The sequence below is a fragment of the Dendrobates tinctorius genome, unplaced genomic scaffold (genome assembly GCF_039654945.1).
Source record: "Dendrobates tinctorius isolate UK_male_01 unplaced genomic scaffold, ASM3965494v1 ptg000143l, whole genome shotgun sequence".
NCBI classification, from domain to species: Eukaryota; Metazoa; Chordata; class Amphibia; order Anura; family Dendrobatidae; genus Dendrobates; species Dendrobates tinctorius.
This window is the reverse complement of record NW_027361810.1, coordinates 33,903,596-33,919,253: the sequence shown is the minus strand read 5'-3', so window position 1 is coordinate 33,919,253 and position 15,658 is coordinate 33,903,596. Positions and strand designations below refer to the sequence as shown.

The 15,658-nt window shown below is 44.1% G+C and overlaps 1 protein-coding gene across 5 annotated transcripts in view; it reads left to right on the top strand.

Annotated features, from left to right (window-relative positions):
• Positions 1-720: 720 nt before the first annotated feature.
• Positions 721-15,658, top strand: part of KCNH7 (potassium voltage-gated channel subfamily H member 7) — a 385,987-nt gene continuing 371,049 nt past the window's right edge. For all 5 annotated transcript variants that reach the window (XM_073545747.1, XM_073545745.1, XM_073545746.1 and 2 more), the window contains exon 1: positions 721-1,074. In XM_073545747.1, coding sequence (XP_073401848.1) covers positions 999-1,074 — 76 coding nt within the window. In that variant the 5' untranslated portion in view covers positions 721-998. The remainder of the gene's footprint in view (positions 1,075-15,658) is intronic.

The following is a 15,658-nucleotide window of genomic DNA, read 5'->3' as shown; positions in this document are numbered from 1 at the left end:
TTTTTCGCTTTCCGCGCTGTTGGTGGGGTTTAGCGATGCCAGATATTTTCATCTTTTCCATTAATTATGATTTTTTTAAAAAATTGCAAAAATTTGCAGCGACTCCCCTTCAGTCTCCTTCTGGAGAACGCGGGATTTGCGTCATTTTCACATCATTTTGCGAAATGTGCGACTTTTGATGCCAAATTGTCACAAAAACAATTTGAAATGGATAAAAGACCCATTTTGACAGAAAAAAAGTCGATTTTTTACTTTGTGCCAAATTCATTAATCGCTTGCGCCATTTTCAAGAAACGGCATCTAATGCCGCAAGACAAAAAAAAAGGAAAGCTGCTTTAAAAAAAAAAAAACTGCAAATGATGAATCGGGGCCTTTGTTTTTTTGTGCTTGTGACCTCTGAAATGGAAAGCGCTGCGGTATATGTCGGTGCCATGTAAATAGAAATGATTGGTGACTGCTGCAGAACATCTTTGACTGTGACATTTCTCCTTCACTGATGCCTGCCTGGCTGCCATACATGCCAGGTCAGTGACATTACAGCAGTGGCATGCACATAGTTCAGCCATGTTGCCTGTACAAGGCATTTTTTACCTCATGACAGCTCCCCGGGCTGAGAATGAGATGTGCCAGCTGCACACGAGGGGATCTCATGGAGGGGAGGGCGCCATGGAGCCTCCTATAGAGGCTGCGCTGTGCCTCCTCCTCCTCCACCTCCTCCTCTCATAACATCGAAAGCTGTGCCTGAGGCTCCGGAGGTGAGGAGGGGAAGGACAGAGACCCTCACAGTCCCTGCTTCAGGGGGAGGGGGCTCCGGCACCTGCATGTGTGTACTCGGGGCCAGCGCCCCAGGACCCCCGCGTGCAGCAGCATCCCCGGGCTCCATTGTTCGGTGCTCACTGCTCTGAGGAGGAGATGAGGAGAAGATGCTGCCCATGATCCAGTGACCGCTCCGGACTACTGTGCACACCTGGGACACTGAGATCCGCTCACTCCCAAAAATGCCTGTGAGGAGAGGACATGTGGCCCCACAAAACACCTTTCTGGGAACCATCATCAGGAAATTTGAAGGACAGAGTGAGTATGTCATCCATGTGCCTCATCTGCAGGCTGCTGTGTGACTCCATGTGCGTTACATGGGCACATCACAGGGCGGACGGTCCCCATAGGACGGTAGATTACCTATACATATATACATGGGGTATACATGGGGTATATATGGGGTATATATGGGGTGGGAGCGCGGTCACTCATAGCAGACATAGTGTGATGGCAACTTTATCCTGACAGCTCAGGGCACAATGTATCCCAGGCACTGTGTGTGCGCACTGTGGAGCTAGGGATGCATGGATAGATCTCAAGTCAAGTATATATTTATCGTTTATATTTCCAATAGACATATATGCTAGACTTATTTGTTTTCAATATATATATATATATATCTATCTCCATATATTCATTGCTATATTTCATATGTACATATGTACGTATACATTGTGCTTCTTTATATGTATATATATATATATATATAATGAAAACAATATTATTACATATAAAAATAAAAGATAAGTATATAAGAAGTCCATTACATAAAAAAATAGAAAAAATCGTATATTCTATACGTATATTGAAATTGATATACTGTATATAATATAACCACTTCAATATGTGTGTGTATATATATATATATATATATATATGTACAGTATATATAATGTATATTTTATATTTCTTATACATATAATCTCAACTTATTTGTATTAAAAGTGTGTTCATGCAGGGTGTATGTGTGGGTGTGAGTATGTATGTGTGTATATACAGTGTGTGTATATATATATATATATATATATATATATATATATACACACACACACACACACACACGCTACTATATATGTACATTATATATAGTATATGTGTGTGTATGACATTTATATATATATTCAAGTTGAATGGTACATACAGATGTACAGAGCCACTGATTGTGTCCTAGAGTGTCACTATCTTACATGTGTGATATACATTACATTGTATGCATAACTTTGACTATGTATCTATTATCATCTATCATATATGTATCTATCTATCATCTATCTACTATTTATCTATCTATCATTATCTATGTATCATTATCTATCTGTCATCTATCATCTTTCTATCTATCATTATCTATTTATCTATCATTATCTATCTATTTATCTATCATTATCTATGTATCATTATCTATCATTATCTATCTATTATCTATCTATTATCTTTCTATCTATCTATCCATCTATCATTATCTATCTAGCTACTATCTATCTATTATCTGTTATCTATTATCTTTCTATCTATCATTATCTATCTGTTATCTATCTATTATCTTTCTATCTATCATTATCTAGCTATATATCATTATCTATCTATTATCTATCTGTTATCTATTATCTTTCTATCTATCATTATCTATCTATTTATGTATCATTATCTATCTATCAATCATCTATCTACTATTTATCTATGTATCATTATCTATCATTATCTATCTATCTATCATTATCTATCTATCTATCTATCCATCTATCATTATCTATCTAGCTACTATCTATCTATTATCTGTTATCTATTATCTTTCTATCTATCATTATCTTTTTGTTATCTATCTATTATCTTTCTATCTATCATTATCTAGCTATATATCATTATCTATCCATCTATCATTATCTATTATCTTTCTATCTATTATCTATCATCTATCTGTTACCTCTATCGTCTCTCGCTCTCTATCTCTCTCCTGTATACCCCTCACGTGCTGATCTTTGGTACATTACATCGCTGCTGTCTGTGTTATGCAATCATGGATGTGACAGATTTACTTCTGGTCATTTCCAAAGTCCCGGAGTTTCCCATCTTGTAATATATAAGCTCAGTATTGAACATTGCACACTAACTATGACAGCTATATTTACCTAAAACAAGAGAAAGAAACATAATGATATTAATAAATAGTAAATATTTCCAGTAATAGCAGAGCTGAGTTTTTTTCTACTTTGGAGCTGACTTTGTTACGTGGCAGAGTTCATCGTGCCGACATTACAATGAGCTCCGTCTGTGTATGAGGCCGAGGACACACGGCGACTTTGGTCAGGCAGCACGGACACGAAGTGGTGACGTGTTTCTATTATACTTTTATCCTGATTGTTCCATTCCTGGTTGTTTTGGCATACAAATACTGATGTAAAATACTGACCAAATAGTGAACGTGTGAACGAGGCCTAATACTGTATCTTAGGGCTTAGTCACACTTCAGTATTCGGTCAGTATTTTGCATCAGTGTTTGTATGCCAAAACCAGGAGTGAGACAGACAACAGCTAAAATGGAAAGATTGACATCTGTACTGTGTTTTGGAGACATTCCTGGTTTTGGCATAGAAATACTGATGAAATGTGTGAATAAAGCCTTAGGCTGGAGTCACACTAACCTGCGCAAAATACGGTCAGTATTTTACATGCGTAATACGGATGACAGACCCCTAAATAGTGCTCCGTATGTCATCCGTAATCAAGGTGTGGTCGCGTATTTTGCGCATGTCACCATCCATATGTAATCCGTATGGCATCCGTATGGAGAGATTTTCTCGCAGGCTTGCAAAATGGACATATAATGGAGCCCTAGGACAGGGTTTGTAACAGAAAACAAAGAATAGATATAGACACATAGAATGCATATATATATATATATATTCGTATTCTATGTGTATATATCTATTCTTTCATTTCTTTATTTAACCTGTCAGTGTGAGTTTACTGTATAGCGCACTGAATTGCCGGCTTTGCTAAAAGACACCGGGTGCGTATTTCTCGCAGGTCACATGTGTGCTCCGTGTGTAATCCGTATTTTTTGCGCACCCATAGACTTGCACTGGCGTATTACGGGCGTAGTACGCTGACAATAGCAGCATGCTGCGATTGGCACGGAGCGTAGAATACGGATGAGAAATATACGGCTGGGGCGAGGGACCCCATAGAGAATAATTGGTCCGTGTCTAATGCGTGCTTTTTGCGCCTCTCACTCCGCCGTATTCCTCACCAGTGTGACCCCGGCCTTAGAGATAGTTCATAAGCACAAGTGGCCTTTTCTAGTTGGAAACTATGCAAAAGTCATGGAATAAATGGATGCCTTCAAAGACGATGATGAGATTCCAGGCGGCGTACATCACAAGGTCGATGTGTAGGTCATTAAAGTGCAATGCACATCATACACAGTGCAGGAGCCTCGCAGAGGTGTGCGTTACAATGTGTTAACATACTTTTCCCGAAATACCATGTAAATAACACTCAAGTTTTGGTGACAGCAGCGACGTCCGTGTGAGCTCAGAACTGCAGACTCAGCACAGTCTTGGGACATTTTATATTAATTAGGTTTCCACTAATTATAAATGTCTCATTAATTTCATAGATTTTTTTTGTTGTTGCTCCGCAGATGCTGTTATTTTATGTTGCCATTTACTGGAATTTATAAGAAGTGAGGGGGGGAGGGGAAACACAACTACAATTTTGAAAACTGAGAGGAAAATGTATCATGGCTTTGCTTTGCTCCAAAAAGTTAAAAGATCTGGCCCAACGCCATGTTTGCTCAAAGATCTGCTAGTACTTTTTGCTCTTTGACACTTTTTAATGCTAAAGTGGGGATGGTTAGTTACAGTGGTAATGGAAAGTATTCACACCCCTTACATTTTTCACTCTTTGTTTCATCGCAGCCATGTGGTAAATTCAAAAAAGTTCTTTTTTTCTCATTAATGTACTCTCTGCACCCCATCTTCACTGAAAAAAACAGAAATGTAGAAACTTTTGCAAAATTATTAAAAAAGAAAAACTGAAATATCACATGGTCATAAGTATTCAGACCCTTTGCTCAGTATTGAGTAGAAGCACCTTTTGAGCTAGTACAGCCATGAGTCTTCTTGGGAATGATGCAACAAGTTTTTCACGCCTGGATTTGGGGATCCTCTGCCATTCTTCCTTGCAGATCCTCTCCAGTTCAGTCAGGTGGGATGGTGAACATTAGTGGACAGCCATTTTCAGGTCTCTCCAGAGATACTCAATTGGGTTTAGGTCAGGGATCTGGTTGGGCCAGTCAGGAATGGTCACAGAGTTGTTCTGAAGCCACTCCTTTGTTATTTTAGCTGTGTGCTTAGGGTCATTGTCTTGTTGGAAGGTGAATCTTCGGGCAAGTCTGAGGTCCAGAGCACTCTGTGAGAGGTTTTCATCCAGGATATCTCTGTACTTGGCCGCGTTCATGTTTCCTTCAACTGTAAGTCGTTCTGTCCCTGCAGCTGAAAAACACCCCCATAGCATGATGCTGCCACCACCGTGTTTCACTGTTGGGATTGTATTGGACATGTGATGAGCAGTATCTGGTTTTCTCCACACATACCGCATAGAATTATAACCAAAAAGTTCTATCTTCGTCTCATCAGACCAGAGAATCTCATTTCTCATAGTCTGGGAGTCCTTCATGTGTTTTTTAGCAAACTCTATGCAGGCTTTCATAGGTCTGACTGGTGGAGGGCTGCAGTGATAGTTGACTTTGTAGAACTTTCTCCCATCTCCTTACTGCATCTGTGGAGCTCAGCCACAGTGATCTTGGGGTTCTTCTTGACCTCTTTCACCAAGGCTCTTCTCCTAAGATTGCTCAGTTTGGCTGGACGGACAGGTCCAGGAAGACTTCTGATGGTCCTAAACCTCTTCCATTTAAGGATGATGGCGGCCACTGTGCTCTTAGGAACCTTGAGTACTGCAGAAATTCTTTTGTAACCTTGGCCAGTGTGTGCCTTGCCACAATTCTGTCTCTGAGCTCCTCGGCCAGGTCCTTTGACCTCATGATTCTCATTTGGTCTGACATGCACTGTGAGCTGTGAGGTCTTATATAGACAGGTGTGCGCCTTTACAAATCAAGTCCTATCAGTTTAATTAAACACAGCTGGACTCCAATGAAGGAGTAGAACATCTCAAGGAGGATCACAAGGAAATGGACAGCATGTGACTTAAATATGAGTGTCTGAGCAAAGGGTCTGAATACTTATGACCGTGTGATATTTCAGTTTTTCTTTTTTAATAAATTTGTAAAAATTTCTACATTTCTGGGGTTTTTTCAGCCAAGATGGGGCGCAGAGTGTACATTAATGAGAAAAAATGAACTTTTTTGAAATTACCAAATGTCTGCAATGAAACAAAGAGTGAAAATTTTAATGGGGTCTGAATACTTTCCGTACCCACTGTACGTTATTGTGCTGCAAACCAGATTAGGAATCAGGACTTTTTTTAAAGAGTCGTGGGGAAGCATGGGAGATAGGAGATCACAATTCTACCCCAGGAGTGAAGTGGACTAAAAACACAGAACTTTTATATGTAAAGATTCAACAAACTTGTCAAACATCATGTGGCTCGTTTAATAAAATTGTCTAAAATAAAGGCAATTTTACTCACATACAATGGTCACTTAACTAGTCCCCCAATAATATCTTTCTCATGTGGAGCCAAGTTATCTTCAGGCAGCAGCCAATTTATCAAACATTCTGGATGGCTGGACAAGGGGAAAAATATAAAATGTATTATAGGGGTAGAAAACCTCAAGTAGCACAATGTACACTATTAGTAATGTATCTATATACTGTACTATCTGTACTTCTAGCTATATAATATCTATGTATCGATCAATTTATATACTATACATCCTATCTATATACTATCTAGCTTATCTATGTTTTCTATCTATTATCCTTCTATCTATCATCTATCTATCTGTTTATCTGTTATCTATCTATTTTTTATTTCATATCTATTATCTATCTGTCTATCTTTCCATCTCTATCTGGATACATAAAAAGAGGCAGTACTTCCTTATAACAAGAGCAAAATTTGGAAAGTTTATTCCATGCCTAAAGGTCTGTCTATCTCTCTATGAAATAAAAAAGTGAAGAGAGTTTTCCCCAGATAAAAATGGATGTAAAACCACCAAGATTATCACCCAAAAAACGCTTACCTATAAAAAAAATTCTCCAAAATACGGGGGAAGCACTCCAAAGTCGGATGATTAAAAAAAAATAATATTCATTAACCCTCACTAGCCCTGGGCTAATTAAAATCCATTTTTTTTCATCTTACTTTGGAATGCTGCTCCGTGTCTGGAAGTCTTTATTATCAACAAGGTTATAGATCAAGATTCTGCACTGTTCCTGAGCCAAGTACTCCACAGTCGACCAAATTACACCAAGTTCCCCAAATCTATGATCATACTGTGCTGCACATTCATCATACAGTATGAATACCTCTGGAGACTGTGTCCCCCCTTGCTACTAGCTTCAGCTCAGCATTAATAGCAGCAGTGATGGAGTCTGATACGGTATTCCCTCTCGGTGTCAGTCCTTACTGTGCTTTTTTTCCATTCTGGTCACTCCCCAGAAATGGAAATATAACGTAGTGTCATAATCCAAAGCCACAGGGCCTGCACAAACCTGCCCTGATAACGCAGTCCTAGTGACACCGGAGGCTTGTAAAGTCATTAGTCACAGCTCTTAAATGGAAGATTGCAGAGATTTCATTGGGAGCCGGAGTATAAAATATACAGTGTCCTATAGACGCAGGAGATCCGTGTATGGCGGATAGATACATCTATGAGCCGTGGAAGCTTCATCCTGTAAGAGATTCTTCTTCATGAGACGGGTCGGGGAGATTTATATCAGGAAGTTTGTATGAGCACAATACGGAATACCATCATAGGAGTCAGTGCACTGCATTCAGTAGTTGAAGCCCCCCATCCACTAGTTCTCAGTGTACAGGTGGCCCTGTAATCACAGTCCTCCAAAAGGAATGATAGTACAGAAATCTATCTATCTAGAAAAAAATGGAACAGCACAATATAGACTGTATGGCGGGTGCAAGGCCTCCCCAGCAAAACATCCAATATTTTTTTGCAAGGAATAGAGACATAGAAAAGCAGGCGGCACTCCAATATTTACCAAAGAAAGTGTGGGCTTTATTCAGCCCATGTGGCATGGCGACGTTTCAGTTCAACTGAACCTTTTCAAGGTCCATGCTTTCTCTGGTAATTATTGGAGTGTCGCCTGCTTTCTTCTTTTTGATCTATATCTCCAATTCTCTGTTCCTATGTGCCAGTCTCTGTCTCTCTTTCTTTCGCTCTCTCATTCTGTCTGTGTCTCTATATCTGTCTTGCTCTCTCAATCTGCATCTCTGTCTCTCTTGCGCTGTCTCCACGCGCTCTCTCGCTCACGCTCTGTCTCGCTCGCGCCCTCTCGCTCGCGCTCTGTCTCGCTCGCGCTCCGTGTCTCATTCACGCTCTCCATCTCTCTGGCGCTCTCCATCTCTCTGGCACTCTCCGTCTCTCTCTCTTGCTCTGGCTCGTTCTATCTCTCCGTCTCTCTCTTGCGCTCTCCGTCTCTCTCTCGCGCACTTCGTCTTCCTCTCGCGCTCTCCGTCTCTCCCGCGCTCTCCGTCTCTCTGGCGCTCTCCTTCTCCCTCTCTTCTCTGTCTCGCGCTCTCTCTCTCCATCTCTCACGCTCTCTCGCTCGCTCTCCCTCGCACGCTCTCTCTCGCGCTCGCCGTCTCTCTCGCTCTCTCTCACTCACCGTCTCTCTCTCGCTCTCTCCCTCTGTGTCTCAGCATCCTTTCTAAATAGGCTGCCTGTGTAACCAATAAATTGCCGGGTCCTGTAAAGGCTTCTCTGCGTTCTGTCCAGTAGATGAAGGTCCGGCCGTGTGTTAGCGCAGGATGACACATTCCAGATGTAACGAGGACCGGGTCCTGACACAGGACGGTGGAAGCGTTCACCTAAGGGAATATTAGGGAAAGTTTCTCCTCTCCCTTTTGCTGAGATCGGATTCTCCTTTCTGATTTAGAGACTTATGATAAAGCCGACCTTTCCTTCTTGATTTGTATCTTCAGTGTTTCTCTCTCAGATTTTTGCAGTATAATATACAAGATTTTTCGAGTTCACAGTAAATACCTTTGTCCTGGATGCAAGAAGTGTTCATGGAAATAGATACTTTTCATCACCCGTGTCCTGTGTAATGGAGAACGTGCGTGCCTCTCCTGTTTCATTTCTTGGATTATGCCGGAGTTTTCCACTAACAGTGCATTCAGTTCTGCAATATCCCCTGACTCAGAGGCATCATGCTCATGGTGGAGCCTGGACATAGCCACCATGTGTCCCATCACCACCAGACCACAGAGCTGTGAACACGAAGTCACATGCACAGGAAATATCGTCCCATAACTTTACATGAAAATCACACAAACCCGACGACCATCTCCTGTGTATGGGGGGCTTCCGATTCCGTGGAAATAATGGTCGGGAAATTGCAATTTCAACACCCAATGGCCAATCCTTTCTGTGTATGGAGGAGTCAGGAGTGACCGCTCCATGTATTGGCCAACAGCCATTTAATGTGTATGGCCAGCTTTAGTTATTTTTGGCACTAAAATGTATGTAAGCTCTTACACAATATAGGAGAATATTGTTACATTTTTCTAGTGTCCTCTGTAGCCTCCTCCATGTTCTGAGTATCCTCCTCTAGCTCTCCCCATATTCTGAACATCCTCCTCTAGCTTTCCCCATGTTCTGAGCACCTTCCTCTAGCTCTACCCATGTTCTGAGCACCTTCCTCTAGCTCTACCCATGTTCTGAGCATCCTCCTCTAGCTCTCCCCATGTTCTGAGCATCCTCCTCTAGCTCTCCCCATGTTCTGAGCATCCTCCTCTAGCTCTCCCCATGTTCTGAGCATCCTCCTCTAGCTCTCCCCATGTTTTGAGCATCCTCCTCTAGCTCTACCCATGTTCTGAGCATCTTCCTCTAGCTCTACCCATGTTCTGAGCATCTTCCTCTAGCTCTACCCATGTTCTGGGCATCCTCATCTAGCTCTCCTCTTGTTCTGAGCATCCTCCTCTAGCTCTCCCCATGTTCTGAGCATCCTCCTCTAGCTCTCCCCATGTTCTGAGCATCCTCCTCTAGCTCTCCCCATGTTCTGAGCATCCTCCTCTAGCTCTCCCCATGTTCTGAGCATCCTCCTCTAGCTCTCCCCATGTTCTGAGCATCCTCCTCTAGCTCTCCCCATGTTCTGAGCATCCTCTTCTAGCTCTCCCCATGTTCTGAGCATCCTCCTCTAGCTTTCCCCATGTTCTGTGCATCCTCCTCTAGCTCTCCCCATGTTCTGAGCATCCTCCTCTAGCTTTCCCCATGTTCTGAGCATCCTCCTCTAGCTCTCCTCATGTTCTGAGCATCATTCTCTAGTTCTCACCATGTTCTGAGCATCCTCTAGCTTTCCCCATGATCTGTGCATCATTCTCTAGTTCTCCCCATGTTCTGAGCATCCTCCTCTAGCTTTCCCCAAGTTCTGAGCATCCTCCTCTAGCTCTCCCCATGTTCTGGGCATCCTCCTCTAGCTCTCCCCATGTTCTGAGCATCCTCCTCTAGTTTTTCCCATGTTCTGAGCATCCTCCTCTAGCTCTCCCCATGTTCTGAGAATCCTCCTCTAGCTCTCCCCATGTTCTGAGCATACCCCTTTAGCTCTCCCCATGTTCTGAGCATCCCCCTCTAGCTCTCCCCATGTTCTGAGCATCCTCCTCTAGCTCTCCCCATGTTCTGAGCATCCTCCTCTAGCTTTCCCCATGTTCTGAGCATCCTCCTCTAGCTTTCACAGTGTTCTGTGCATACTCCTCTAGCTTTCCTCATGTTCTGAGCATCATTCTCTAGTTCTCACCATGTTCTGAGCATCCTCCTCTAGCTTTACTCATGTTCTGAGCATCCTCCTCTAGCTTTACCCATGTTCTGAGCATCCTCCTCTAGCTTTCCCCAAGTTCTGAGCATCCTCCTCTAGCTTTCCCCAAGTTCTGAGCATCCTCCTCTAGCTCTCCCCATGTTCTGGGCATCTTCCTCTAGCTCTCCCCATGTTCTGAGCATCCTCCTCTAGTTTTTCCCATGTTCTGAGCATCCTCCTCTAGCTCTCCCCATGTTCTGAGCATCCCCCTCTAGCTCTCCCCATGTTCTGAGCATCCTCCTCTAGCTCTCCCCATGTTCTGAGCATCCTCCTCTAGCTCTCCCCATGTTCTGAGCATCCTCCTCTAGCTCTCCCCATGTTTTGAGCATCCTCCTCTAGCTCTACCCATGTTCTGAGCATCTTCCTCTAGCTCTACCCATGTTCTGAGCATCTTCCTCTAGCTCTACCCATGTTCTGAGCATCTTCCTCTAGCTCTACCCATGTTCTGGGCATCCTCATCTAGCTCTCCTCTTGTTCTGAGCATCCTCCTCTAGCTCTCCCCATGTTCTGAGCATCCTCCTCTAGCTCTCCCCATGTTCTGAGCATCCTCCTCTAGCTCTCCCCATGTTCTGAGCATCCTCCTCTAGCTCTCCCCATGTTCTGAGCATCCTCCTCTAGCTCTCCCCATGTTCTGAGCATCCTCTTCTAGCTCTCCCCATGTTCTGAGCATCCTCCTCTAGCTTTCCCCATGTTCTGTGCATCCTCCTCTAGCTCTCCCCATGTTCTGAGCATCCTCCTCTAGCTTTCCCCATGTTCTGAGCATCCTCCTCTAGCTCTCCTCATGTTCTGAGCATCATTCTCTAGTTCTCACCATGTTCTGAGCATCCTCTAGCTTTCCCCATGATCTGTGCATCATTCTCTAGTTCTCCCCATGTTCTGAGCATCCTCCTCTAGCTTTCCCCAAGTTCTGAGCATCCTCCTCTAGCTCTCCCCATGTTCTGGGCATCCTCCTCTAGCTCTCCCCATGTTCTGAGCATCCTCCTCTAGTTTTTCCCATGTTCTGAGCATCCTCCTCTAGCTCTCCCCATGTTCTGAGAATCCTCCTCTAGCTCTCCCCATGTTCTGAGCATACCCCTTTAGCTCTCCCCATGTTCTGAGCATCCCCCTCTAGCTCTCCCCATGTTCTGAGCATCCCCCTCTAGCTCTCCCCATGTTCTGAGCATCCTCCTCTAGCTCTCCCCATGTTCTGAGCATCCTCCTCTAGCTTTCCCCATGTTCTGAGCATCCTCCTCTAGCTTTCACAGTGTTCTGTGCATACTCCTCTAGCTTTCCTCATGTTCTGAGCATCATTCTCTAGTTCTCACCATGTTCTGAGCATCCTCCTCTAGCTTTACTCATGTTCTGAGCATCCTCCTCTAGCTTTACCCATGTTCTGAGCATCCTCCTCTAGCTTTACCCATGTTCTGAGCATCCTCCTCTAGCTTTCCCCAAGTTCTGAGCATCCTCCTCTAGCTCTCCCCATGTTCTGGGCATCTTCCTCTAGCTCTCCCCATGTTCTGAGCATCCTCCTCTAGTTTTTCCCATGTTCTGAGCATCCTCCTCTAGCTCTCCCCATGTTCTGAGCATCCCCCTCTAGCTCTCCCCATGTTCTGAGCATCCTCCTCTAGCTCTCCCCATGTTCTGAGTATCTTTCTCTAGCTCTCCCCATGTTCTGAGCATCCTCCTCTAGCTTTCCCCATGTTCTGAGAATCCATCTCTAGCTTTCCCCATGTTCTGAGCATCCACCTCTAGCTTTCCCTATGTTCTGAGCATCCACCTCTAGCTCTCCCCATGTTCTGAGCGTCCTACTCTAGCTTTCCCCATGTTCTGAGCATCCTCCTCCAACTTTACCCATGTCCTACGCATCCTCTTCTAGCTTTCCCCATGTTCTGAGCATCCTCCTCTAGCTTTCACCGTGTTCTGTGCATACTCCTCTAGCTTTCCTCATGTTCTGAGCATCATTCTCTAGTTCTCACCATGTTCTGAGCATCCTCCTCTAGCTTTTCCCGTGTTCTGTGCATATTCCTCTAGCTCTCCTCATGTTCTGAGCATCATTCTCTAGTTCTCACCATGTACTGAGCATACTCCTCTAGCTTTCCCCATGTTCTGAGCATCCTCCTCTAGCTTTACCCATGTTCTGAGCATCCTCCTCTAGCTTTCCAGTGTTCTGTGCATACTCCTCTAGCTTTCCTCATGTTCTGAGCATCATTCTCTAGTTCTCACCATGTTCTGAGCATCCTCCTCTAGCTTTCCCCATGTTCTGAGCATCCTCCTCTAGCTTTCCCCATGTTCTGAGCATCCTCCTCTAGCTTTCCCCATGTTCTGAGCATCCTCCTCTAGCTTTCCCCATGTTCTGAGCATCCTCCTCTAGCTTTCCCCATGTTCTGAGCATCCTCCTCTAGCTTTACCCATGTTCTGAGCATCCTCCTCTAGCTTTACCCATGTTCTGAGCATCCTCCTCTAGCTTTACCCATGTTCTGAGCATCCTCCTCTAGCTTTCCCCATGTTCTGAGCATCCTCTTCTAGCTTTCCCCATGTTCTGAGCATCCTCTTCTAGCTTTCCCCATGTTCTGAGCATCCTCCTCTAGCTTTCCCCATGTTCTGTGCATACTCCTCTAGCTTTCCTCATGTTCTGAGCATCATTCTCTAGTTCTCACCATGTTCTGAGCATCCTCCTCTAGCTTTCCCCATGTTCTGAGCATCCTCCTCTAGCTTTCCCCATGTTCTGAGCATCCTCCTCTAGCTTTCCCCATGTTCTGAGCATCCTCCTCTAGCTTTACCCATGTTCTGAGCATCCTCCTCTAGCTTTCCCCATGTTCTGTGCATCCTCCTCTAGCTTTCCCCATGTTCTGAGCATCCTCTTCTAGCTTTCCCCATGTTCTGAGCATCCTCCTCTAGCTTTCCCCGTGTTCTGTGCATACTCCTCTAGCTTTCCTCATGTTCTGAGCATCATTCTCTAGTTCTCACCATGTTCTGAGCATCCTCCTCTAGCTTTCCCCGTGTTCTGTGCATACTCCTCTAGCTCTCCTCATGTTCTGAGCATCATTCTCTAGTTCTCATCATGTACTGAGCATCTTCTTCTAGCTCTCTCCATGTTCTGAGCATCCTCCTCTAGCTTTCCCCATGTTCTGAGCATCCTCCTCTAGTTTTTCCCTTGTTCTGAGCATCCCCCTCTAGTTCTCCCCATATTCTGAGCATCCTCTTCTAGCTCTCCCCATGTTCTGAGCATCCCCCTCTAGCTCTCCCCATGTTCTGAGTATCCTGCTCTAGTTTTTCCCATGTTCTGAGCATCCCCCTCTAGTTCTCCCCATGTTCTGAGCATCCTCTTCTAGCTGTCCCCGTGTTCTGAGCATCCCCCTCTAGCTCTCCCCATGTTCTGAGCATCCTCCTCTAGCTTTCCCCATGTTCTGAGCATCCATCTCTAGCTTTCCCCATGTTCTGTGCATCCATCTCTAGCATTCCCCATGTTCTGAGCATCCTCTTCTAGCTTTCCCCATGTTCTGAGCATCATCCTCTAGCTTTCCCCATGTTCTGTGCATACTCCTCCAGCTCTCCTCATGTTCTGAGCATCCTCCTCTAGCTTTCCCCATGTTCTGTGCATCCATCTCTAGCTTTCCCCATGTTCTGAGCATCCTCTTCTAGCTTTCCCCATGTTCTGAGCATCCTCCTCTAGCTTTCCCCATGTTCTGTGCATACTCCTCTAGTTCTCACCATGTACTGAGCATCTTCCTCTAGCTCTCTCCATGTTCTGAGCATCCTCCTCTTAGTCCCACGGCACTGTGAGGTCCCACATTATAAATGCAAATATTTAAAGGGGTTGTTTTGTAAAAAATCAAATTATGACCTCTCCACAGGAAGTAATAAGTTATTGATCAGTGGAGGGGCCCGACTGCATCAATTTGCAAAATGGTGATATTTTGTCTGCATTAGAATGGACGTCAGTGCGCATGCTGATGTTGACCGCCACTTTATTTATGGAGCGGGGCTCAGGAATCTACCTGCTACTCCATCATAATGGGGATGAAAGTGCTCCCCATCAGGGTAAAAATTACCTAGTCTGCTGATCAGTGCAAATCCCAGTAATCGGACACCCTCCAATTAGTAACCTTCCGCCTATCCTGTGGATAGGTGATACCTTGTTTTCACTGGACATCCCCTTTAATAATTAAATACACTGTGACCATCTAAAACTTTTCCTTTTATCAAACGCGTTTCTACAGCACCAAGCTTCTCCTGTTACAAGAGGCATTCTGGTTTTCCTACATAATGTGGCCTGTAGTTACCTGGACTTACTACAGGTTCTATTAGACGACTTTGGTACCACATGAAGGCACTGTACAGCCACATTTACAAAGTAGTGCACATTCCCTAAAGGGAGTCTGTCACCAGGTTTTTCTACCGATTCTGAGATCAGCATGATGTGGAGTCAGAGACCCTGATTCCAGGTATGTATCCTTTACTGAGCTGCTTAGTGTAGTTCTTTTTAAATCATTGTTTTATCAGCAGGGGATTATCACTAGAGGACTAACAAGCCTGCTGCCATGATGTTTAACCACGCCCCCACCACTAATTGGCAGCTTTCTGACTATGCACAGTGTTTACAGAAAGCTGCCAATCAGTGTTGTGGGCGGGGTTATATAGAGCTCAACATTCAGAGAATTGCTAGATTTGCAGCAGAGAAAACTCTTTTTTAATCAAAACTGCAGAGTGTGGCCCAGTAAGTGATATATCGCAGGAATCGTGCTCTCTTTCCTTACATCTCACTTCTCTCATATGGGGTATCAAAAATCTGATGAGTGATTCCATGTAAAGCTGTTCGCCTCTTATAATATTGCTGATGAATCCTTAAAGTATTACTGTCATTT